This window comes from Pteropus medius, unplaced genomic scaffold (assembly GCF_902729225.1).
Source record: "Pteropus medius unplaced genomic scaffold, Ma_sr-lr_union100, whole genome shotgun sequence".
NCBI lineage: Eukaryota > Metazoa > Chordata > Mammalia > Chiroptera > Pteropodidae > Pteropus > Pteropus medius.
In genome coordinates, this window is record NW_024346692.1 from 2,138,470 (window position 1) to 2,166,012 (window position 27,543).

Sequence of the window (27,543 nt, forward strand, 5' to 3'; positions counted from 1 at the left end):
TGCAACTGAAGGAATGGAACACCAGGAACACCTGTAATTGAATAAGTTGGGTTTATTATTTGTATTATTTGTTGCAGTGAGGAAGAATGCTCACTATGGGGAAACTGGGGCACATTGGCAAGAGAATGTTAGAAGAAAACCTAGTATAGAATTTGGTCATTGTATTGTACAGGTTGGGTTATTTTGTGGAGGATTGGAGGAGGAAGAACCTCACTTGTGGTTGGGTGCTGTCAGAAATTTGGGGCAATTCTCTGCTTGGGTATCTCAATATAAACCTTATCTATAGTGAGGATAAAGCTGCAATTGATAAAGGAGTAGCCATCACTCATTTAGTCAGAGAAAGAGAGATAATTGTTTTCTTTTTATGGGTTACACAGTGACCTTATTTAATTTGAATGTTGAGATGGTTTTATGTTCAACAGAACAACATGGATTAGCTATAAGCATTAAGTTAGTGTATAATAACATTAAGGCCTACCTGTGAGCCTCAGATAAGTTCTGAGACCTCAGAGTCTGCTTTTTTCCCTTCTGTAGCCAAAGCAAGTATATCCTACCGTCATTCCTACTGGTAATAGTGATGGTAAATGAACATTCAATGTAAAAATATTATTCTAGCTCCCTGTACATCTTAGTCCTTAAAGGACTTTGTTTTATTCTACTATAGACTGACTGGTGGCCTCTTTCTCCAGGACCAAATCCTTGCCCTCTTTTGCTTGCTTTACTGCACTGGCCGGATATTAACATGGAAATGGTGATAGAGAACATCCTTGTCTTGGTTTTGATCTTATTTCACCATTAAGTATGATGTCTATACTTTTATTGGTAGATAACTTTTATGCGATTTGAGTTGTTTCCTTTATTGTTAAGTTTTCTGAGAGTTTTATTATGAGTCAGTGTTGAATTTTGTCCAATGAATGAATATTCTGTATCTGTTCAGATGGTCTTTTATTTTCACCCTCTATCCTGTTTATATGGTGAATTACATTGCTTTTCTTCAAAAAATAGCAGAAGTTTCGTATCTCACAGTTCTGGAGGCTAGAAGTTTGAAATCAAAGTATTAGAAGGGCCATACTCCTCCTCCTGAAGGAGCTAAGGAAGGATCTGTTCCAGACCTTTTTCCTAGTTGCAGCTTGTGCAGCCTAACTCCAGTCTTCACACGGTGTTCTTCCCATGTGTGCAACTCTGTACAAATTTTCCCCTTTTCAGAAGGACACCAATAATATTGAATTGAGGCTCATTCTAAGGACTTTTAACTTGATTATCTCTGCAAAGACCCTATCCAAATAAGGTCACATTCTGAGGTATTGGGACTTAGAGCTCTAATATATTTTATCAAGTGGACACCAGTGGCCTGAAATAAAACCATAATGCTTCACGACTCACAATTTACATTGCTTGAATTTTGAATATGAAACCATGTATATTTTTAATAAGTTTCAAATGGCCATAATGTATTACTTGTTTTTAAGAAACTTCCTTCTAAATATCTCATTGGTGAAAGAAATTACAACAGAAACTAGAAAATGTTTTAACAGAACAATGAAAATATGACACATTAAAATGTGAGATGCAGCTCAAGTAGTGCTAAAGGAAATTTATAGCTTTACATACATACCTTACAAAAAAGGAAAGATAGAAAAGTAATGATTATTGTTTAACGTCTTGAGGAACTGCCAACTCTTTTCCAGAGCAGCTGTACCATTTTACAGTCCCATCACCATTGTGTGAGAGTTCCAATTTGTCCGTGTCCTTGCCAGTATGTTTTTCTCTTTGATTATAGCCATCTGCTGTGTGTGAAATGTTATATCATTGTGGTTTTCATTGCATTTCTCTGATGACTAATGATGTTGAGCATCTTTTCATGTTTATTGCTTATTGACTATTGGTTTATTGACTATTTGTATATCTTTTAGACAAATGTCCATTCAGGTTTTTTGCCCATATAAAACTTTTGTTTTTGTTATTCAGTTTTAGGGGTATTTTATATTTTTTAGATGCAAGTTCTCATGTATGTTATTTGCAAATATATGATTTGCAGATATTTCCCTCTTTCATGTGAGTTTGCATTTTCACTTTCTTGATGACAATCTCTTACTAATATATTTACAGTTCTGTTAATCTAGATATGCCTTATTATAAATATCTTTCATATGTGTTCCTTAATTTTCCCTCCTTTTTTCCTTATCTTTATGCCTCTTTCCCATTCCCCTACTGTTTTTATTCTCTTATACTTTTATTTTTCTTTCTCCATCTACTTTTTTACTTCCACCTACTTACTTATGCCTATATATCACCATCAGACTTTGAATCTGGTAGATTACTGAGAATGCAAACTACAAACTAGTTACTTTTTTCTAATACTTCCAGTAATTGATCTTTTATGGACTGTACCTGTGTTATCAATTTCATATTACATAAATCCAATAAATATGAAAATTAACATATAGGAAGGATTATTATGCTTTCCGTATGTCATTGTTTCAAAATTACATGAAGTGCTACTTGCTTATAAGATCAATTTACAGTAAGTCTGTAACTAGATGGCTTCTGTTTCAGTGATTAAATTCTTTTTCTCTCTCTCTTTAAAGATTCAAAATGGATAGTATAGAAGAACCTCAGAAAAAAGTCTTTAAGGCTCGAAAAACAATGAGGGTGAGCGATCGTCAACAACTTGAAGCAGTGTACAAGGTCAAAGAAGAACTGTTGAAAACTGATGTCAAGCTGTTAAATGGCAACCATGAAAATGGGGATTTGGACCCAACCTCACCTTTGGAAAATATGGATTATATTAATGACAAGGACGAGGTGAATGGCATTGAAGAACTTTGTTTTGACCCTGAAAAAAAATCAGAATGGAAGGAAACACCTTGTACCTTAAATGTTAATGTAAAAAACAAACCAGATGATGATTTAACATGTGCACCTTTGTCTCCTAATAATATAACTTCTGAACTAGTCTCTAAACTGACTGCTGAACCAGCTTCTGGTGATCCAGCCTCTGGTGATCTGGCAACTGGAGATACAGCCTCTGGAGATTTGACCTCTGGAGATCTGGCTTCTGAAATATTAACCTCTAGTGATTCCACTGCTTGTGATCCCACCTCTGGTGATCCCACCTCTCCTGAGCCTGCCTCTGCTGATCCCACCTCTTGTGATTCCACCTTTGGTGATCCCACCTCTGATAATCCAGTCTCTGGTGATCCTGTCTCTGGTGAGTCGATCTCTGGTGAACCAGTCTCTGGTGAGTCAGCCTCTGGTGATCCAGCCTCTGGTGATCCAGTCTCCAGTGAACCGATGTCTGGTGAACCGGTCTCTGATGAACTGGTCTCTAGTGAACCAGTTGATGGTGAACCAGTCTCCAGTGAAACAATCTCCAGTGATCTGGCCTCTGACGACTTAGCCTCTGGAATAGTGGCCTCTGATGATCCAGCCTCTGGTGAGCTGGCTTCTGGTGAGCTGACCTCTGGTGATTTGGCCTCTGGTGATCCAGTTGCTGATGAAACAACTTCTGATAAACCAACTTCTGATAAACCAACTTCTGAATCAGCCTTTGATGCTATGTTTGAACCAACTTCTCTACTACTTTGTGAACCAGTTCCTGAAACTGACATTACAGAACCTACTAGCAATAAAGGTGATGATTTTCTTGAGAAAAATGGAGATGATGAAAAGTTAGACCACATTTTCTCATTTGATGAGCAGAATAAAGCTGATAGTAATATTGATGCTGATAAAGAAACTCTAGAAACAGATGATAGAATTATTTGTTCAGATCTACCTCCCAAAAATGAAAAGAAGGTAGAAGAAGATGCTATCACAGAACCTACTCTTGGAGAGGAGGCTATATCTAGCAGTATGGAAATTGACCAAAGTAAAAAGAATGAAGATGAAAATTCTACAGACCTTGCAGAAACCATTAGTGAAAATGTTTTAAAAGATGACAAAAATGAGAATATCTTAGACAATACAGATTCTATGGAGACAGATGAAATTATTCCTATTTTGGAAAAGCTTGCACCTGCTGAAGATGAACTTAGTTGCTTCTCTAAAACTTGTCTCCTTCCAATTGACGAAACAAATCCAGATATGGAAGAGAAGATGGAAGGTTCTTTTGGTTCACCATCTAAACAAGAAAGTAGTGAGAGTTTGCCAAAGGAAGCCTTTTTGGTTCTCTCTGATGAAGAGGATATTTCAGGTGAAAAAGATGAGCCTGAAGTTATATCACAAAATGAGACATGCTCTCCAGGTTGGCATATCATTTAAATTAAATTTTTTTTATTAGATTTAATAAACTGTTTAACAAAACACTTGAAATTTTAAATTTTAGTTGCAGAGAAAGTTGAGAACGATGGTGATTAGAATATTCTCTTAACTTCATAGATTCTTTTAACTTCACAGAATTCAATTACAAAGTATACAATCCATTCTGTGAGCAGCATTGTGTGAAGTGCTAAAAAGAGAAATAAAGTAAGAATATATGTCCCTTGCCCTTAAGGGGCTTAAAGTCTAGGAAAAGAGATAAGATGGACTAACATATCACTATGAGATAACAATGTCAAGTCAGTGCATAATTGATCAAAATTCTAGCAATTGTTCTTGCTATCACTTAGCAACCAAAGTGTAGAATATAAAAGCCTACTATTTATTTGCTTCAAGTGTTAGAAATCACATATGGTAATTAATTTTCCCATTGACATCTGATTCTTTTAATATTCTTTGTTTGGGGAATGACATCACCATTACTGGAAGCCAGAAACCTTGACGCCTGATTATCTATTTGATGAAGACATCATCCATTTGCTTCCTCAGCCATCTTGATTTTACCCAACCTACTCTCTTCCCTCTCATTTTCTGAATGATCCCTCTATAACCTAAATCTCTAGAGAAAAAGGAGAGAATGAGAAAAATCCTACTTTGCTTTCATGGTCAAACGCAAAGATTCCTATATGAAACTTTCTCAGCTCCTTTCAGACAGGCATGAGTAAGTATCTTTATGTTCTCGTTGTAGCATGTTCTCTTAGAACTCTGTGAGAGGAGTGACCTTATAGCATGAAACATAGCATCTGGTTTCTAGTTTGTTCAAAGAAAAAAAAATGAGGCAGGCCTAGGAGACATAGGATTCCCCCCTCCTCCCCTCTTCCCCCAAAGTATCATACCAGCTTTTGGAGGTAGACATTTTTTATTATTAAAAGATGACTTCCATTTCCCAAGAGCATTTATTCATTCAGTAAACATCTCTGATGAAACAGGCCAGGCTCGCTTTGGTTCTGGGGATTTAAAGATAAAATTTAGTGCTTGCCCTCAGGATGCAGACGAATTAAAACCTAGACCATTAAATGCAAAGCTGTAAATACAGTAATAATGTTAAATTGGTCTTATGGAAGTTTAGAGGAGAGTGACTTTATGAGACTATAAGATGTATTCCTGAAAGCACTCGCCTTTCACTGTCTGTATAACATAGAGTTTTAATGAAGATAATCCCTGTTAATGGCAGCTTTATCCTACTTGCTTAGGCCAAAACCTTGGAGCCATTGCTTTTCCCTTTATATCCTATATCCAACCCCTCAGGAAATCCTGTTGGCTTTACCTTCCAGAATAGCTCTAGAATCCAGTTTCTTCTTGTCTTCACTGCTGTCACTCTTGTACTGAGCCACCACCATCAGGCCAAAATCATGCCTGGGTTACAGTTAAGTGTTCAGTAAATATTTGTGGAGTAGATGAATAATTGGTAATATAAGAGAAGTATATTATAGAGGACCTTTGTTACAGTGTTTAAAGCATTCTGATAGCACAAGGGAGCCACTGAATGATTTCAAACAGAAAGATAATAGTTAATAATACTTAGAGTGAACTTCATTCAAAAAGTATTTATGTAGAGAGTGACACTGGGACAAGTCCTTAGTAAATTGTAGCTTATTTAATGAGTTTATATATTTTACTTTTATGTCAGAATCTTGATATTGGAGACCATCCCTCCCACACAGTGCTATAAAATGCAGATATTAATATTAAGCCATCCACATTGCATACTTCAAAAATTCTCAATTGAGTTTATTTTTGGTTACTTTTAGACTCTTATCTGATTGTATGCTATTAGCAGAGTAAGGTCAGTGATAAGATTTAATTTCTTAGCCAGTAACTAAACTTTTATTTTTTTGTTCTTTCCCCTAAGAAAATTAGTGGGTTGAAGTATAATTTCTTCATCGGTACTTAAACTATATGCTGTTTTTTTAATATGGTAGCCAAATTTGTTACATGTCATATTTGTTACTTTGTACCTGCTCAGGTGTTACTTTCATCAGATTCTTTATTCTTGACTAACTTTTAATGTTTTCAAACCAAAATTATAAATTGAAGTACTGAGATCTGGCTCTTTCTCTGTTAACGTTTATGTGCAGTACTAATAGGAAATCTCTATTATTTTAGGCACTTCTTTAGCAAATTTGTTTTAAATATAGTAGTTATGATGGGTCTGAGCAGCAACAGAAAGCAAATAGAAAAAGCAGTTTTAATTTTACAAAGATAGAAGAAAGACCTGAGAAAGTATTGCAGATAGACCTTATAGGCCTGAAGACACTATACTATTGTTACATAATAGGATATCATAACTGATACTTACTAAATGATTAAAATCAGAGTCTAAAGATTTCTCTCTGGGAAAGTTCAAACAACACTAGAGGAGGTACACATATTAGTTATACCTTCCATATCCCCTCCATACCATGTACTCTCCTCTAGGTACCACTCTTTCCTCTTGTAGAGCCATTTTTCAAATTATGTTAACAAAACTAGCATCATTCCTGCTCTTGCTATTTACTCTTTAACTTTATTGAATTTCGATTTCCACTTTACCAGCCCCCGCCTAATTGTTCTCAGTGAAGTGACATTGGTGTTCATGTTTTGGTCTTTATTCTCTCACACTTGGATGACCTCTTAAACAAACAATCCCTTCCTCTCGAGGCTCTCCTTAGCTTTTGAGCTACTACTTTATCCATTTTTTTCTCTTTTTCATCCTACTCATTGTATTTCTTATGGAGAAATAGGAGCGAGGGCTCTCCTTCATTTGCTCTTTTCTATTTTAAACATTGCTATTAATATTGTTGAGAAAAATCTGTTTCAGAATAAAACAGATTTTATATTAAATTCTGATATGGTTTCCTTACAGATTTAATTTCAGATTTAAAAAAATTGTGGTTGATTTATTTTTCCCTGTTCATTGGGTATTTAAGAAAAATAAAATGAGCATAAATACTAATGAGGATAATTGCATAGGAGTAGAATCCAGATTTTTGTCTATTTTTGCTCTAGGTCAGTAGTGACAGAATTGCCATGGGTTAGTCAATTAAAATTTAATAATTTGTTGTCACTATTAAGTTTTCAGTGAAATTATTTTTTCCACCCATTTATATTCAACTTTTTCTTATGTATTTAGATTTTCTTTGTGAAACCTCTTATTACTTACGTTGGTGTGGAAGTTGCAGATTTTTCTTTTCACAGTTGAGGAAGACGAAGAATGAAGCAGATTTTGGAAAGGAAGTATAGGAGGAAGATAAGTTTCAAATGACTATCGTTGCCCAAGTTAGATATATGTCTGAATTTCAAGGCAGAGGCTTGGACAATCTAGAGTTTGGGAGTAGATGTGTAGATAGCATATAGACATTAGTTGAAGTTGAGTAACAAGATGAGATCATCTAAGAGTTGAGTATAAATGGAGATGAGAGGAGATCTAAAAACTGAGCTCTTGGCATTCTAGTGTTTGAAGGTTAGGGACATAAGGAATAACCACCAAAGGAAAGCAATCAAGATCAGCTCTTCAGGTAGAAAGAAAAACAGATTTTGTTGTCTTAGAAGTCAAAGAAAGAGAGTGTTCCAAGGATAAAGGTATAGTAGTTAACTCTTTATATATCAAATGTTGCTACTTGTTCAAGTAAGATGAAAGAAAAATATTTAATGACCTGGGTATCATTTGTGACCTTTATAAGGGGCAGTGGAATTGAAAGCCTAATTTAGATTGGATTTCAGAGAGAATGAGAAAAGAATTAGACACAGTAAAATATAACTCCCCCGCTACCCCGTCCCCGAGTTTTGCTTTAAAAGGAGCACAGAAATTTACTACACAACATATTATTTGGAACTTTGTCTAAGTTAAGTATAACTTCAAAAAATTTATAGAAAAGTCACATTACCACTAGTGCCACATTTTTCTGCTATGTCTTGTGTGGTTGAGACTCTTTACATGTTTATAGGACATTTATATTTCCTTATCTATAAATGCCTGTTCATCTCCTTTGCCCATTTTTCTAATATATTGTTTTTAATTAATCTATAGAATTTTTTTAAAAATGTTCTCATAGAGCCAATAATCTAAGGCAGGGATTGGCAAACTATGACCTATCAGCCCTGTCTGTTTTTGTTAATAAAGTTTTATTGGAACAAAGCAGACCTACTTGTTCACATATTATAAATTGTTTATCATTGATTAAATAAAAAATAGTTGCCAACTCTTGATCCAAAGCAACAGTTTTGTCCATATTTCCTTGGAGTAAAGTTCTATAAAGTATAATTCTGAAAATGAGAAATTAACTCCCTAATGTAAATTGTGTTTTCTAATCCTCTACAACACACTTTTTCTATCTTTATTTAATAGACGCTTATTTAGATACGACCATCAGATAGATATTAAACATCTATTTTGTCTCAGGTCTTTACCAAAGTTTTTAGATATGGCCATCAGATAGATATTAAACATCTATTTTATCTCAGGTCTTTACCAAAACTACAAGATGTGGCACCTACTCTTAGTGAGCTTACTGTCTAATCCGATTGAAAAAATACCACACATAGAACTGTATATTAAAACGTGTCAACTTGTAATGAGGCTATACTCAATACCAGAGGAATTATAGCAAAAATTATCTGTGAATGAAGACAGATTCTTAAAAACGTCAGTCTGAATCTAATCATTTAGATGAGTTTCAGAAGTCCTAGGAACTACTTGAAATTATATATAAAAATGTCTATGTACAAGGGCCTTTGGTTATTATTCTGGGTTGAAGGAGGTCCACTCAGATTCTCTAGAGACTTTGGGAACAAAAAAATTAAAGAAGTATAGTGTCTTACCCCTTTTGATAGAAACCCAGGTTCTTTCCATTAAATAAACTTGAGCATAAGTTTTAATTCTGTCTATTCTGAAATCCCAATGAGTGTTTTGATTTGAGTTGAGAATCCAGTCATATTCTCTAAGCCTATCTGGGAAATGGAAATTGGGTGATAGGAGGCGGTTTTGAGTAAAATGAAGGAATCTCAAGCTAAATTTGATACGACATCTATAAGACAAGAGAGAGTTAACATGCATAAAAGAGGCAAACTAAAACCAGGCTAGTTGGCTCTGCTGTGTTTTGAATGATCTGACTTGCACTTACCCTGTTGGGAACCATGGCTAATTTTGTTCTCGGATGGTATGACGATTTGCTATATAAAGACTATGTAAACCTTCATTTCTAGCAGCCCAGTATCTCTGTGTGTCTAGAAACTCTGGAGACTGGGAAACTCAAAATTCATTTTCAGTATTAAAATCAAGAAGATTTGAAAAACTATATACCGTATAGAGAAAAATGTGTTGTAATGAGTCTGCATTCTACAAGAGAACAAAACAAATTTTTATTTGATTGAAACTGGGGTTGAAAGATGAGATTTTCTTTTTCCCAGTTAAATTTATTATTTTTTGTATGGATAAGAGATTAGAAACAAGACAAACTATAATAAGTTTTATCAGAAAATTTTAAAAAGTGTATTTTTAAAGGTCAAGTGTGGTAGGATACTTTAAGGAATAGTAAGACCTCTTGAAAAACAAGAACTACTAGAAAAGAGTAATTTTTTTTATGCCCTGACTTATTTTTTTAATTAAAATTTTTTTCTATTACAGCTGGTATACAATATTAGTTTCAGGTGTACAGCATAGTGATTAGACATTTATCCCGATAAATCCAGAACACATCTGAACCGTATATAGTTATTACAGTATTATTGACTGTATTCCTTATACTATACATCCCCATGACTATTTTGTAACTACCAATTTGAACGTCTTAATCCCATTTCCTTTATCGCCATACCCTCAACCCCCCTTTAATCTATCTGGCTATCATCAAGTTGTTCTTTGTACCTGAGTTAGTTTACATTTGTTTTTTTATTTTTGTTCTTTAGATTCCACATGTAAGTGAAATTATCTAACATTTGTCTTTATCTGATTTACCCTACTCAGCACAATACCCTATCCATGTTGTGGTTGGTAAGATTTCATTCTTTTTTATGGCTGAATAGTATTCCATTATATGTACGTACTACTCTTCTTCATCCATCCATTGATGACCATCAAGGTTGCCTCCATATCTCGGCTGTTATAAATAATACTGCAGTGAATATATATATATATTCACATGTCCCTTCAAAGTAGTGTTTCGGGTTTCTCTGGGTAAATACCAAGAAGTAAGATTACTGGATCCTTCTTTGTCTCTTGTTATAGCCTTTGTTTTAAAGTCCGTTTTGTCTGTTATAATTATTGCTATCCTAGATTTTTTATTTGTTTCCATTTTCACGAACCATCTTTTTTCATCCCTTTACTTTCAGTCTGTGTGTCTTTCAATCTGAAGTGAGTCTCTTGTAGGCAGTGTATATAAGAAGTGTCTTGTTTTCTTATCCATTCAGCCACTTTATCTTTTGATTGGAGCATTTAATCCATTTATGTTTGAAGTAATTGTTGATAAATATGTAGCTATTGCCATTTTTTTATTCATAATTTTGGTATTTTCTTTTTATTATTAAAGTAGTCTTTCTAACATTTCTTGTAACACTGGTTTGGCATCGATGAACTCCTTTCGCTTTTTTCTTGTCTGGGAAGCCCTTTATCTCTCCTTGGATTTTAAAGGATAGCCTTGCTGGGTAGAGTAATCTTGGTTGTAGGTCCTTGCTTTTCATCACATTGAATATTTCATGCCAGTCTCTTCTGACCTGCAAAATTTCTGTTGAAAAATCAGTTGACAGTCTTACCTACAAGGAACTTCCTTGTAGGTAATTAATTGCTTTTCTCTTGCCGCTTTTAAGATTCTCTCCTTGTCTTTAACCTTTGATTTTTAATTGTGACAGATCTTGGTGTGGGCCTGTTTGGGTTCATCTTGTTTGGAACTCTGTGCTTCCTGGGCTTATATGTGTATTTTTTATGCCAAGATAGGGAAGTTTTCCATCATTATTTTTTCAAATAGGTTTTCAATCCCTTGCTCGCCCTCTTCACCTTCATGTGAATGTTGGTGCTGCACTTGGCCTCCTAAACTATCCTTAATTTTTGTATTTTTTTTTCTTGTTCTGTTCTGATTGGGTGTTTTCTGCTACCTTACTTTCTAAATCATTGATTTGATCCTCTACTTCATTTAATCTAGTGTTGGTTCCCTCTAATGTATTCTTCATTTCTGACTGGTTCTTTTTTATGTTTTCTATCTCCATTTTTATGTTTCCTATCTCTTTTTAAAGTTCTCACTGAGTTCATCAACACTTCCCCTGAGTTCAAATAAGATCTTAAAACATTTCTAATAAGCATAGGTTTGTAAATGAAGTTTAATTTTCTAATATTAATTTATTTTAAAGTTTAAAAATAGTTTTAGTAATCTTTTATGTCCTGTTAGCTTTTTTGTTTTATTTTACTATAGTCACTTTTTACATTTTTATTGTTTTAGTGTGAAAAACACATTTGTAAAAGCCTTAAATGATCCTGGCTTCTGCCTGTTTTCACCTACAAGGTCTTTTAAGTTTTTTTAATCTTCACTTTCTACCATCAGGGCTGTTTGGATTAAAACCCTGGTGTTCGGAGCAGAAATGCCATATCAGAATCTTTATATAGTGCTATATACTTTGTGAGTTTTTAAATTTTGGTGTAGAATATGATAAAATAATAGCATGCTTTTTTGAAGCCGCTGGGAGCCAGAATTAGTGTGCAAGAGGATAAAATAGAAACCCAAACATATTAAAGATTTATTCTTCTTTCCCATATAATGACTAAGTTAGTTGAAGAGATGCAGATTGATTCACCAAAGGCTATTTCTTGATACCTTTGGGATTTTATCTGTTGTAGCAATGCAACTGTGTAGACATTTTTAGCAATATATTTTGGTAGCATTTTTTGTTATATTTTATATGCATCTTGTGAAAATCACCTTTCTGAACAGTTTCTTCATCCGTATGATGGCAAAAATGCTGTGTACAGTGTAGAATTATATTAAGAATATGAAGTAATATATGTCCAGCGCCTAGCTCAGTTGTTGGCACTGGTATCAAAGTCGCTATTACTTCTAAGTAAAATCTTCATTATCTTTAGGATATCTTTTCTATTCTCTTTTATGAACTGTCTCATAACCATTGAAGTAACATAATGATGTCTGGTCACATATTGGTGTTTTGACAGTGGTTTGCCAGTTTGTAATCTTTTATAATTGACACAACCACTGTTTTAGTATTAGTAATTGAATATAAGGAGTTTAAGTGCTTTATGGTTTTCACATTTTATTGATTGGTGACAGTAAAGTACTAAGAAAGATTTTGTTTTAAAAATCTGTACTATTAATTTTTTTCCATGTTAGGAGTTTATTATGAATTTGTAGGAACATTTGAAAGTGGACTTGGTCATTTATTTATACCAGTTCATGCTCCCTTTGTAGTCGTAAAATTTCACATTTCGAGACTCTGATTTCATAAAGATTATTAACTGGATAGTTCCACCAAATGTGTAAATTATAATGAGATGTTATGAATTCTAATAGAAGTAAAATTTCCTTTTCTTTTTTTGTTACAGAAGTAGAAAGTAATGAAAAGGACCGCAAACCTGAGGAAGAAGAGCAAGTGACACATGAAGATGAAAGACCTTCTGAGAAAAGTAATTATGTACAAAAAACTATTCTAGTTTAAAAAATACTAATTCACTGTTTCTGTTTTTAAGGCTGTGCAATATACTTTTCTGTCCACAAGATGATTGTAAAACTTTGCAATTTAAGTAAGCCACTGTTAAATCATTTGGTTGATGGCTAACCCAAGGATCTTTGAAAGTATTAATTATTTTATAAACTTCAGTGTTTATTTTGTTTATTTATACTTTTCATTGTTTCATAAGAAAGATTTAAGCTTAACATTTAGTAAGGTACTAATTATTTGACCATCTTGAGAGAAATTATTTTAGATTTATGTTTAGAGCATGGGACTGTAAGAATTTTGTCTGAGGTGATATAAGTGAATGGAAGTATATGTCCTAGTCTATCTAAGGTTCTTAAGCTTCATGGAAAGGGAAATGATGAGAGATTGAGTGTCGTTAGGTTTATAGGAAGATCACTGGACTGGAAGTTAGAAAACCTGGGTTCTATAACTCTTCCTGTCATACTGCTCTCCATGGGTGAGTATGTATGTTGTGATTACAAGAGAAATCATGGAATAGAATTAGATTTAAAAAATAGACACATAGATATGGATATAGAGTGTAGTGGAGCAGGATAGATATGGTCACATAATAAGGTCATTTGCCTTTAATAAGTGTGGAGATTTTAGTATTTTCACTTTTTATATATTGAAAAAGAAACCAGATAAAATTTTGTTTATGATCTCATGAATGTTACAAGTAAGTGAAGATCTTTGAATAGCTGTGCTTTACTAAATTTACTTTTATAATGACATTAATTTTATTATTTTTATATATTTGAAATTCATTAGGATATGTTAAGAATAACTATTATTGTTATTTTCCTAAGGCTGATGATTAAGTAAGAATTTTTTCTAAATTTACTCAGGAGTAGGGATTAAATAAAACTATACACAGTTGTTAGAAATCGGTGACATGAGAGTGGATACTGTAGTTTATCAGGATTCATGTGCAATACAAAATTCAGCGAAGGGAATGAATATGAGATGATTTCTTCTCATGATCATGTTTTTGTTGATTCTCCATCTTAATATGATTTCAGGGGTAGAATGTTTTAAGTTTTCATTGTACATTGCTTAGCCATTAAGAAGTTCTTATTTATATCATATTGAAAATTGTTTCACGTTTAAAGCTGAAAGCTACCTGTCTCCTTTTCTGATCTCAAAAAATGTAAAATGATCGAGAATGCTATTGTGATAGCTACAAATAATATTTTGCTGAAAATGGAGAATAGGCATTAAAGGTTTATAATAAAAACACCAGACTGATCATTATACTTGTTGTTCTCAGTTGAATTTTCTAGAAGAAAACGTTCTAAATCAGAGGACATGGACAATGTACAGTCCAAACGCCGTCGATATATGGAAGAAGAATATGAAGCAGAATTTCAAGTAAAGATTACAGCCAAAGGAGATATTAACCAGAAGCTACAAAAGGTGCTATAGAATATAAGTTAAAAAGTCATATTAAGTAAATAGTGCCGTCTTTATTCTTTTAGGTTTTGAAATTATTCTGTATGTTACTGACATATTCAGATTTTTCACAGAAAAAGAAAACTTGAAGAAGTGGTTGAGTTTATTATCCTTAATAATTTAATTTTAAAATTCCTTCTAACTCTTTTCAAAAGCTACATATTTTTTAGGGTCCAGTAGTAATTATCGAAATGGAAGAGAGAGATGATTTCTTTTTATTTGCTTTAGTAACAAAACTGAATATTATTTTTCGCAATTTTTTTATCGAACTTTAGTGGAAACATTAGAGTCTTATATGTTAACATTTTAATCATTATAATAAGTTGGTTTCATGGTTGTAAGTCCTTATATTCTAAAATCTTTGTTAAGTACTTTAGGCTTAGTGTTAAAGATGGTTGGGACAAGGCTTTAGAAGGAATAGGAGAAGAAAATATTTAGAGTATGATATGACTTTGGGACTCTCCTCCCCTTTCCCCCCTTATCTGCTAAACTAGAGGGTAGAACTGAAAATATACAGTATTTAATATATTTTTCAAAACATTTTCACAAATGTTAATGACAAATAACTTTTAAAGAGAAGAATATGAAACTCAGGTGAAATTAATTTTTCAAGGCCTTGTAGATTTAATGATGAAGTTATAAATAATCTAGGTTGTAGATCAATATTTTTCTACTAAGATACAGTATAAATATCCATACTAGAAAAAAGAATAGTAAGGCAATGAAAAAAGTGACTTTCCCCCCGCAGTCTTTTTAAATTGATTATGGTGGTAAGTAATGTTTATTTAATTTATAAAGCTGTTAGAAATATGAAAAAGCTTTGTGAAAGAATTTTGAATACTTTTGTGTGTACCAAGAGTTTGCTCCTCTAGAACAGTGTTATTCATGTATGGTCTGTGGACAGGCTCTCTGTATTCTTTTGTTAGGGGTCCATAATGAAATAAATATGGAAATTGTGAGTAGGCATTTAGAAATGTTTTATAGAAATTTTATAGTGCAGTGACTTCTTAGTGTCTCACAAAAATATTATCTGCAACAGATTAGAAATTTAAAAAAACTTGTCTTTTCCTTTAACTGGTTTCCTTTAAATCATGATAGAAGGCATGGGAAGAAAATATTAAAACTTTAGTTTCGAATTATTTTTAAATTTCACCCTCTGGAAATTTTCTCCTTTTTGCGTATGTTATTCTTTTGAGGTAGATATTATATATGTAGAAGTGGAGACTTCAGTAGATAACATTGTTTTATGGATGCCAGCATGTTTTTTCATTTAAACTAGTTAATACATTAGTACTATCTTATTAGTTTTTAAGAGTACTTACTGTTTGCTGCTTGCTGAAATGCCTTCTTTGCTATAACAAAAAATATGTATTTCTTTAGGTTGTACAGTGGTTGTTGGAAGAAAAATTGTGTGCACTACAGTGTGCTGTATTTGATAAGACTTTGGCAGAACTGAAAACACGAGTGGAAAAGATTGAATGTAACAAGAGGCACAAAACAGTTCTTACTGAACTACAGGTTTGTACACTGTCTTGAATTGCATACCTGTGTCTTCATTTTTATAATTTATTTTTTTGTGATACATTTTTGAAGCTGACAACAAAGTACATTTAACTTCAGTATTTTAGAAGTAAGAGGAGCCTCTCTTGGTTTCCTCTAAAAGAGGTACCGTAAACTGGTTGGCTTAAACAATGGAAACGTATTATCTTACAGTTCTGGAGGCTAAAAGCCCTAGAACAAGATGTTGCAGCATTGGTTTTTTTCTGAAGACTATGAGGAAGAATCTGTTTGAAGTGTGTGCTCTAGTATCTGGTGGTAACGTTTGCTGACAGTCGTTGGTATTCCTTGCCTTGTAAAAGCATTACCCTGATCTCTGGCTTCTTCTTTACATGGTGCCATACCTTTGTGTGTGTCTTTCCCAAATATCCCCTTTTTTACAAAGTTAACCAGTCATTTTGGATTGGAGCCCACCCCTCTTCTAGTATGATCTCATCTTAAAGAATTACTTCTGCAATGACCCTGTTTCTAAGTAAGGTCACATTCTGAGATACTTGGGGTTCAGACATCAGTATATGAGCTTTTGAGATACACAGTTCAACCCATAAAAGAGCCTCAGAAATCGCCTAACTTAGTGCTTCTGGAATATTTTTTCAATCATCAAAGGAAGGCTAGCATCATATAGCATGTTATAAGTACTAAATACTTGTTGTAAGTTATTCTTTTTACATTAATCCATTTCCTGCCATGTTTTAAAGACATTAGTTTATTAATCTATATTGATAATTACTACTTTCCATTTTTTGTTAAATAGTTATTTATTACTATATAGTGCCAGAACTTCTCATCAGCTGAAATGAGCCCATGATAACATGCTGTAGTGATCCATTTTATCCCCAAACTAAGAAGTTGGAACTTTTTTTCGGTCCATTCATTTTGTCATATGTAAATGTGTGGTTTCTATTAGGCTATCTGAAATATGAGCACAGTTTACAGGTGCTGAGTTGCAAAACACTTATAAAGGCTTATTTTACAAATGAGGGAAAAGTGGCACCTGAAAATAAAGTCACTGTTTCCCAATTATAAAACAGATTGCAACCAAATGAGACTAGAATTTATGGATTATATTTCTCAGCCTAAAAATTTTCTTGGTTTCATATTGTTAATTTGTTTGAATTAAAACCTTTTTATTAATAATAAGGTATTTTATAGTAATTCTGTAATGTACTGTTTAGAACAACACTTGTCCTGTTTCTATTCTTTAGCAGGTCTTTCTATAGCAATAGTGTTGTCTAATTGTTAAACTTAATTTACTACTACTGTTGAGAAATTTGAGTTAGAACTTGAAAATGTTTGAAAATTTTAAAAAGTAATTTAATATCATTCATTGTTTCTCATCAGTCCCATGGCTACCATTATGATTTTGTTTAAAACCTGAAATTTTGGCTTCTGGTTTTTCATGTAAGGTACAAGTCTGGATCCCTTAACATTTAATAAACCTTTATACATGTATGTTTCTTTGTTGCCTAGAATATGAATCTTTCTAACACCAAACCAATCTTTTCTCCCACAAATAAACCCCCCTTCCCATTGTTCTTCTTACTTACAATTCTTGGAATTCTTGGAAAATTCGTCAGGGAATGTCATTCCATTGTTCCTCTTACTAACAGTTTTTGAGTTCTTAGAAACTGATTCCTTTCAGTCCTTTCACCTATACAGTGAATTGCCAAATTACAACTTTTTTATTTCTTATAAAAGTCTGTCTTTTGCTTCATCTTTTCACAAGGCCATCACTACTCAAATCCTTAATTAGAGTAGTAGCCTTTTACATGACAACTCTGGTACTACTTTTAAGTACTTGTTAGTAAGGACCAACAAGTCCCAATCATTGCACTCATTTTTTTTAAATACTGCTTATTTCAATCTCCTTAGTGTAATCCAGGTTCCTCAGTTGTGAACCAGTTTAAGTCAGCATTCATTTTCTGACTCTCCTAGTTTTTGATACACTTTCCTTATGCCTACCAGTTGCTTCACTGTCCTACAAAGTATCAGCGTTCATGTCTTTTTATATCAGGCTTTTGGCTTTATATTGTTTCTCCTATTCACTCTCTCATAATGATTCACCCTTATCATGGCAATTATTTAATTTTACTAATAAGCCCAATTTAGTTCCCATCTCTTTCTATGTTCTGATACTTAATTTTTATGAAAGTAAAATTTAATGAACAAAATAACTTTTTAAAACATAGAATTCATTGTCATTTAGTATATTCACATTGTCGTGAGACTATCATTTCTGTCTAGTTCCAAAACATATTCATCCACCCAAAAGAAAACCGTGTGCTAATTAAATAGTCATTCCCCATTTCCCCCTCCCCCTAGCCCTTGGCAAAATATTACTCTGCTTTTTGCCTCTCTTGATTTACCTATTCTGCATATTTTATATGAACAGAATTATACAATATGTGAACTTTTGTGTCTGGCCTCATTCTTTTAGCCTAATGTTTTTGAGGTTCACGTACATTGTAGCATATATCAGAACCACATTCCATTTGATAGCTAAGTAATACTTATATTTGTATACTATTGAAGATATTCATATACTATTAAAACTAAGTAGGTATTAATTAAACATGTTAAGTGTAATACCTAATGTAATCACTAAGGAAAAAACTAAAATACATATTGTATAGATATGTATAATATGATAGAGATCCACATACTATTTTGTTTATGAATTCCTCCATTGATGAGCATTTGTTTTGTTCTTCCCTTTTAGATATTGTGGCTAGTGCTGCTGTGAACATTCATACATTACATCTGCTTGTTTAAGGACATGTTTTTACATCTTTTGTGCATATAACTATGTGTTGAGTTGTTGAATTGTGGGTAATATGGTAATTCTTTGTTTAACTTATTGAAGAACTACTTAACTGTTTTCCGGAGCAGCTAACCCATTTACATTCCCTTGGGCAAGTGTGAGGGTTCCATTTCTCCACATCTTTGCCAACACTTGTTATTTTCATTTTGTTTTGTTTTGTTTTGTTTTTGAAATAATATTCAAGTGGAGTTATCAGGTGATCTTTGTTATAATCATTGCACTTGTTTCCTAATGTTGTGTTTCTACCTTTGTGGAGGCATTTATCCATGTGCAACAAGTTGTATTTGCTATTGCACAAGTGCCTCCTTGTTCAGTAAGTAGGATATCAAGAACTATTTGATTGGACTTTGGTCAAGATAGCATAGTAGGTAAACATTGTGATCATTTCCTGTCCTGACCATATTATAGAACAACCACCCTTGAGAACCACCTGAAGACTAGAACTCTTATAACTAAGGACATAAAGAAGCCACGTCAAAACTTGTAGGATTCCTCTATGGCCATGCCACCTTGAACAAGCCCAATCCCGTCTGATCTCAGAAGCTAAGCCGGGTCAGGCCTGGTTAGTACTTGGATGGGAGATCACCTAGGAAGACCAGGTGCCATAGGTGTAAATAAAATTAAAAAAATAAGGGATTATAAGATGACAAGATCCTTGTAATCTTTGAGGTCAATCAAGGGTTGCCTTGCCTAAAAAAAAAAAAAAACTGGTAGGAGGAATAGAGACTCAAAACAGTTGGTCCCACACCCATGTGTGGCAGTTAAAATTTGGAGGGATATCTCAGCTGCAGAGGTACTCTCTGAGGAGTGAGGAGTCCAAGCCCCACACTGGGCTCCCTATCCCAACCACAAGTACTGGGAGTCCCCACAACATCTGCCTGTGAAAATCAGCGGGGATTTTGTTAAGTTGAGATAGAGGGCTGCTGGAATCCCAAGCATTCCTCTTAAAGGGCCTGTGCATGGACTTACTCACTGATGGATATAATTGCTCTGGATAGTAGCTCGAGTGCCAGAGACGTATGGGAAGGAACTGAATTGTCTGGCTTCAGGGCGAGGGATGGAGGGGCAGTTCTTTCTGCCATTTTGTTCCTTTGCAGAGCTCTCCCCTAACCCAGCCTGCAAGTGCAGGTGGGCACCAAATCTGACTCTCCACCCAGCAAGGCTATTCTTTAGAATCAAAGGAGAGATAAAGAGCTTTCCAGACAAGAAAAAGCTAAAGAGGTTCACCACCATCAAACCAGTATTACAAGAAATGTTCAAGAGATGTCTTTAAAAAGAACAAAAAAAGATTGGAAATAACTAGTAACAGCTACATATCTGTCAACAATTACTTCATACGTAAATGGATTAAATATTCCAATCAAAAGACTTAGGGTAGCTGAATGGGTAAGAGACCATGACCCATACATATGCTGCCTACAAGAGACCCACTTCATATCGAAAAACTTGCACGGTCTGAAAGTAGAGAATTGGAAAAAGATATTTCATGAAAATGGAAATGAAAAAGCTGGGGTAGCAATTATCAGACAATATAGATTTCAAACTGAAGAGTGTAACAAGAGAGAACATGGGGCATTAAAAGTAAAACTACCATATGACCCAGCAGTCCCACTTCTGAGTATTTATTTGGAGAAATCCAAAACACTTATTCAAAAAGATGCATCCCCGTGTTCATTGCAACATTATTTACCATAGCCAAGATATGGAAGCAACTTCAGTGCCCATCACATGATTGGATAAAGAGGTGGTATATATATACAATGGACTATTACTTGGCCATTAAAAGAACGAAATCTTGCCACATGCAACAACATGGATGGACCTAGAGGATATTATGCTAAGTGAAATAAATCAGACAGGGAAAGACAAATACCATGTGATTTCACTTAAATGTGGAATCTAAAAACAATATGAATGAACAGACAACAGAAACAAGCTCATAGATACAGAGAACAAACTGATGGTTGCTAGGTGGGTGGAGTATTGTGGGGGTAGGTGAAAAGGGAGAAGAGATTAAGAAGTACAAGTTGGTAGTAACAAAATAGTCATGGGGATATAGACTACAACTTAGGGAATATAATCATTAATATTGTAATAACTATGGTGTCGGGGTTACTATATCAGGGGGCTCCCTTCATATTGGGGGAAAACATCATAAGTTATATAAATGTCTAACTGCTATGTTGTATACCTGAAGCTAATAGAATATTGAATGTCAACTGTAATTGAAAGAAAAAAGATTTTAAAGCTACTTTAGCTAAGTCATATGATTGATGGGCTGATATATAGCTTTAGCTGTAGACTTGGCTAGCTCTCCTAATGTTAGGGAGAGATTTCTGACCACACATTCATTGCCACTTACTCCTACCCAAGGGAAGAAAGCTTTCTCTATGTAAGCAAACCGGGAGTCACATGTACCTCCTGCACGTTCCCATTTAAGGTGTCTATGGAGATTTAGTGGGGTGGACCAATGGGAGGCTTCTCATTTGTTATGGATGTTAAAAGGGACAGCGAAATGTCCAGTAAATGTTAACCTCCAATTCACTAGCTCTCTAAACATTCATATGCCCAGGAGAAATGCCATCCACCTCAGACAAAAATGAAACCAGATGGAGCTCAGAAGATCCAGCTAAGGCTTAGGTTATTGATGGCATCATTAGCTGGAATTTCTTGATTGACCTTTTCAAGCCAGGGTCAGAGAGTTGGGTGACATTCTATGAGGAACTGTCTCAACATAAAGGAATCTTTCTAAAAGTAAGGAGATATTAGCCTGTTTGTGTTTTCCTTGAGTGAAGAGGGACAGGTGTATTCAGATAAGGATAGGTAGGTATGTGGGAAGTTGAAGACTGCATGATTGGTAAATGTGAAGGTGTTCAGTTGACCTTTATGGTTATGGCTGGGGCAAGGTTGAAACAAGATATGGGAACACCTGGCCACAGTAATTTAACCTGATAGGTAATATCCATGGACTTATGGGTATAATTGACAGTGGCTTTTGTTATTGTAGAAAGATTGGTTACAGGGATCAGTTACAGATAGGTGAAAGATCCAACAATAAGAAATGTTTCCCCTTTTGCAGTAGATTGGGAAATGCTAATAAGAGTGTTGTCTTTCTAAGAAAGAGGGAGAAAGTAAACAACAGGGAGAAAAAGGTACATGGGCCTGGTCCTGTCATCTTGGGAAATCTGTTGTCTGCATCAGTTCTAAAAATCTTTATTTTCAGGTCATCAGTTGGTGTGCAGGTCCAGTCAGGGTTTGGTGCTTTTTTTAGGTGTGACACATGAATCCAAAAGTCTATTCCTTGGCGTGTGGAGGCACAGGGGTTGGTTAGCAGTATTTGATGGGACCTTCCTAACTTGTTGAAGAGAGTATTTCTGGAGATGTCTTTTCCAATAGGTGAAATCTTTGGGTTGCAAAGTGTGATGTTTAAAGTCTTGGTCTCCCTAAATCGTGCAATGGAAAGATTGTTCTTTTAAAGCATGGTTATCTTTGACAAAAGTAATAAGGCATTTACAGTATTAGAATATAATTCCTTTCATCAGCTGTGGATCAAAAGAGACAGGAGTTGGGTACATAGGGCATACTGAAACTATATCAAAGAGTGAGAGTTTCTGGGTTCCAAAAGATGTAGACCTGAGATTTAGAAGGACTAAATTGGCAGTACTGGTATTTGTAGTGTCTCTACAAATTTTGCCAATTGACTCTTAATGATGCACACTCGAGAATACAGTATTCCATTGGTTATGATTTATAAAATGCCATTTCAAGTAGTTTAAATTTAAATAGTTTTTTTCACTTTTTCCTTTCAGTCTCTCTTCCTCCTCCCCCTACAAGAAGTAAATCTGTGGCTGTCTAATCCAAGAGACAGTTTGGACTAAGGGATACCAACCATGTGTCTATTTATTCACTAGCTTTTTTGAGTACTAATATTTTGTTTTTAGGCCAAACTTGATACATGATTAATTCTTTTTTTCAGACAAAGTTACTTCCTGAGTGTTTTTTTGGTACATATGCAAAGAAATTTCTAGTTTGCCTGGTTTGCTAAACAAGGCCTGATATATCTGAATCTCAATAGTTATGAGATTTATTATAACAGCTACCATTATACCATTATTAAGAAATTATAGATATGCTTAAGTAGAAACCAAGAGCAAATGAAATAGAAGTAGTAATTATGGACATAATAGTGGAATATGACTTTCCTGAACTACCAAAAAAAAACTTTATAGAGTTTTAAAAAATATCTCACAGAATATTTGCCAAAATAGAGACCCAGTCTTAGACACATTAAAACAATAACAAAAAGACTGTTCTTCGATTTCTTTTTTATTATTAAATGACAGAAGACAGTAAGTCTGTCCAAATTTTGGTTTTCTTTCTCTGCTAGTAGTTTAATTTTTTAAGTGATAAAATCTTTTTTTTTTTTTTACAAAGTATTTGAATACTATAGATGTACATGACATGAAAGTAAAGTCCTTCTTTTTACTTTCTCCTTCATTGCCTGCCAGTCCTAGTCTCTAGAGGTAACAACTTTTACTTTGGTATTTATCCTTCTAGACCTTTCCCCATATATAACATATACAAAGGAATTTTTAAACTTCTTTTTAAGTAAAAATAGTATAAGAATACTATACATTCTATGCAATTTATAGAATACCCACCAGATAGTCTAAAGAAAAAAAATCAAAGACAAAAATACCTTCTCATCTTTCTTGAAAAAATTACTTGAAATATTTTAGTCACAGAAAAGTAAATCTATATTAAGAATATAAAATTATGCCATGTGTCCTTGAGTGTTAATGTTATTAATAACATAAATAAATAAATCCTGACGAAAATCTTCATGTTGAGAATCATAGGTGATTGATTGCCTAGGCCCTATCGATTGACTTAAATATGTTAGATTTGTGGTCTCCTTTAGAAATGACTACTTTCTGAAAGAAACTTTAAAAATAATTAATGCTGTTTTCTTTTTATGATATATTTATATTGGATAAAAGAAATTCTGTGGAGGAGCTCTTAGGCAGGCCTCATGAACACACTCAGTTTAGCTTACAATTTTTGAAAATAACGTTTAACTAAATGGCAGCAGCAGTAACAACAAAAATAATTGAATATCACATCTATGCCATAGTAAAAGATTTAAAGGAAATATAAACAAAATACTAATGTGGTTATGTATAGTTTTCTATTGTTTTTTTCCTATCATTTCTCAAATTTCTATGAATATGTATTTGGACAAAATATGTGATTAGACAGTTTGTACATAAGTACATATGATTAATAAAATATTTTACTGACAAATATTTAACATTAACAAGATAACATTTTTGTCAGATTATTAAAAACTAACAATATGAAATTAAATGTTTCAAAGAGTAATATGAGTAGTCATACACTGTTATTGAAAGAGTGAATTTTAGCAGTCTTTCTGAAAAACATTTAGACAAAAGCCTTAAAAGTATACTCTGTCTCAGGAATTCCACCTCTGTGAATGTTGCCTAAGGAAATTATCTGAACGCAGTTATTAATTGCAATGTTATTTGACTACAGCAGTTATTGGGAAACATTGACATGTCCACTAGGAAAGTGGTATTTTTATGATTCAATACCTATAATGATATATATCCGTATAGATATAAATGTATAAAATCAATGGTATATAGTGATTCAATATATTATACATGTTACCCATAAATAGTATTGGCAAGGAATCTTTCTTATATAACTTACAAATACGCTTACTATATAATTCTCTATAAGAAAGTCGTGTTTGGTTACAACTATGTTAAAAAACAAGCATAAATATTCAGAAATGTACTGGTTTGTGCGCAAACATCCACAGTTCTAGGAAGAAAAAAAGCTAACCTTCAGAAAACAAGTGTTTACCTGTGGGTATCAAGTTCAAGAGCCATTTTAATTTTCATTATGACTTTCTGTATTTTCCAAATATATATTTTACAATCAGCTTGCTTGCTTGCTTTATTTGTTTGTTTGTTTGTTTGTTTATATTTATTTGCCGTTAACTATCTTTTAAGGATCCTCTTACTTTGGGTTTCTTGTTTTGTATGCATGGGTTCCTTTTTAATATCATAATGCCATTTCTGTTTCCTTTTGCTTTTTTTAGGCCAAGATAGCCAGGTTAACCAAACGCTTTGGAGCAGCCAAAGAAGATCTTAAGAAAAGACAAGAAGTAAGAATTTCTGTTCTTGCATAATTAACATTTAGCTCTAAGTGGTAACCTTAAGAAATGCTGAGTTAGGAGGGAACTTCTTTATTACAGATTTGGATTTTGCTTTCGTACTCTGCACTTCTAATATGTTGTTTCTGATGTTACGGCTCTAGAACCAATTATTAACCCTTTTCTAATCTTCAGTTACTATTTCATATTTCAGTACTTATATTAATCAATTTTATGTTATGGCATTCTTGAAGCTGTATTTTCTATCCATCTTTAAATTTTGTTCGGGGGATTTGTCTTACCATGCTTCTTTCTTTTTACATTCTTGTCAGTGTCCTAGTCTAGACTTTTAACCTTTCCTCCAAAGTATTTTAGTATTCTGCAGCCTCTAGTAGTAGCCCTCTTCTCCTCTGCATTTCTTACCCTATGTAGTTAAGTCCAAACATCATAGCATAGCATAAACTTTAGTCTATAGTCTAGCTTTGCTTTTTATTGTTTCCTTACTCTATAGTACATAATTTTAATTTAGCATTTGTATATTGCAGTATAGTTTTCAGTTGAATTTCTTTTTCTTCCTCTTGACTTTTTTCCCATTTGAACAGGTTACATTTCTTTGTGTCTTGATAGCTCCATTGTCTGGGACATATTAATTGCCAATAATAAGCATTTCAGTAGTAATCATTATTCCTATAGGATTTTTAGATTCATTTTCATATTTTCTTTACTTGAGAAAAGTTTATTGTAATAGATGCACAGGAGGTTACAACAACACATAGTTGTACAGACTTCTATGAACCCTTCACCCAGCTTCCTCCAGTGGTGAAATGTTATATAATTGCAGTACAATATCCAAACCAAGGTACTGGTACAATTAGTTTATTATCTATTAGTTTATAGACCTTATCAGTTTTCACCAGTTCTTACATGAATTCATTGTGTGTGTGTGTGTGTGTGTGTGTGTGTGTGTGTGTGTGTGTGTAGTTCTACATAACTAGATATCATGTATAGATTTATATAACCCCACCACAAGATATAGAACTATTCCATCACCATAAAGGGACTCTCTCATGCTGCCCTTTTATAGTTTCAACCTTGCCTTGTCCCTCCACCCCTACCTACTCCTTGTCCCCTGACAATTACTAATGTGTTCTCCATCCCTATATTGTTTTTAGTTAACTTTTAAAACTCTGGTTTCTCCTCTTGAGCAAGTGACAGGTGGTTTTTATCTTTGTCCTACACAGACAAATCTCACCAACCCTCATTTGGCCATACCCAAAGATTTTTTTTTTTATCATAGTTTTCTTCAATTATGTAATTCTCTGATTCTAAACTTCACTTTCTCAACTGTGTTTCTTTGTCATAATATAAAAATGAGCTTTTTTATTTCTTATATTAGAAACTTAGTGTAAACCCTTTTTTTAAAACAATTTATATTTGCTATGCTTGAAGTGAACGTAAGGCTTTGGAATTTTTTCATAATTTTGTACAGTATGAATTTCCATTTTTACTTTCAGCCTTGTATCTGAATTAAGAAACATGCTGCCCACTGTATACTTTTCCAGTGTTTGTGCATATCAAATTTGTTCCCAAATCTGTTTTTCAATTTTTGTTTGTTTAGTGAAAGGTGATAGGCAGAGACTTTAAGGAATAAAGATGATAATATTACAAATTTTGAAAGGCTTGTTTTGGAGAGCTGTATATAGTATCAAACAAGGAACGAATACTATGTATTTCTTAAAGATTGGAAAAGATTAATTTGAACAATTAGGGAGTGTGGTGTTTAAAAGCAAAATATTAAGATGGTCTTCAATCTTTCACATTTTGTTGCTTCCTTAGTTAGCTGGTGGATAATGTCAATTTTAAATTTTAAAACTCGGACATCTTTCTACCCATTCTTGTTAATATTTTCTTCTCGTGAGAGATTTCTAGATATTTCAAGAATTTAGTTCCTTCATATCCCTGTATCTCTTTAATTATGGTATCTACTATAATCTTACATCTGTGTCGTCTTATGTTTTAAAAAAAGAAGAGACATAGAATGTTTGGAACTTTAGTTCTCCCCCTTATCAAAATAAATAAGCAAACAGTAGTACTTTAAATGCTTTTCTTCTAATTTAGACTTCCTCCTTGGTCCTTTGATATTAACCAGTTAAAAATAAACCCCACTATTCAAGTTTGTCTTAAAACATTTTTTACTTTAATTTTTAAAAGAAGAGAAAACTGTCAGACAGTTTACTATTAAGACCACATTCATAATCTCATCTATTTTACTGCCTTATGACTGATATCTCTAACTTTCATCCTTTCTAGATCTTATTATAAAAGAAATGTCAATTAAATATTTAAAAAATTCTTTTCATTTTAATTGTAAAAACACATTACAGAATTTACCATTTATAATTCTACAGTTCAGCAGTATTGACTGTTAACATTGTTCTGTAACCGATCTCTAGAACTTTTTTATCTTGCATTTTGCAAAACTGAAACTGTACCCATGGAACAATAACTCCCATTTCTCTTTCCCCTTAACCTCTGGCAACCATCATTCTACTTTCTA

At 33.5% G+C, this 27,543-nt stretch overlaps 1 protein-coding gene and 1 pseudogene across 3 annotated transcripts in view; both read left to right on the forward strand.

The window, feature by feature from the left end:
• ATF7IP (activating transcription factor 7 interacting protein) overlaps positions 1-27,543 on the forward strand; it is a 104,236-nt gene that overhangs the window by 40,093 nt on the left and 36,600 nt on the right. For all 3 annotated transcript variants that reach the window (XM_039876413.1, XM_039876412.1, XM_039876414.1), the window contains exons 2-6: positions 2,589-4,246; positions 12,842-12,922; positions 14,246-14,391; positions 15,808-15,945; positions 24,933-24,998. In XM_039876413.1, the coding sequence (XP_039732347.1) occupies positions 2,596-4,246; positions 12,842-12,922; positions 14,246-14,391; positions 15,808-15,945; positions 24,933-24,998 (2,082 nt within the window). In that variant the 5' untranslated portion in view covers positions 2,589-2,595. The remainder of the gene's footprint in view (positions 1-2,588; positions 4,247-12,841; positions 12,923-14,245; positions 14,392-15,807; positions 15,946-24,932; positions 24,999-27,543) is intronic.
• LOC120613783 (uncharacterized) lies at positions 19,298-19,416 on the forward strand (annotated as a pseudogene).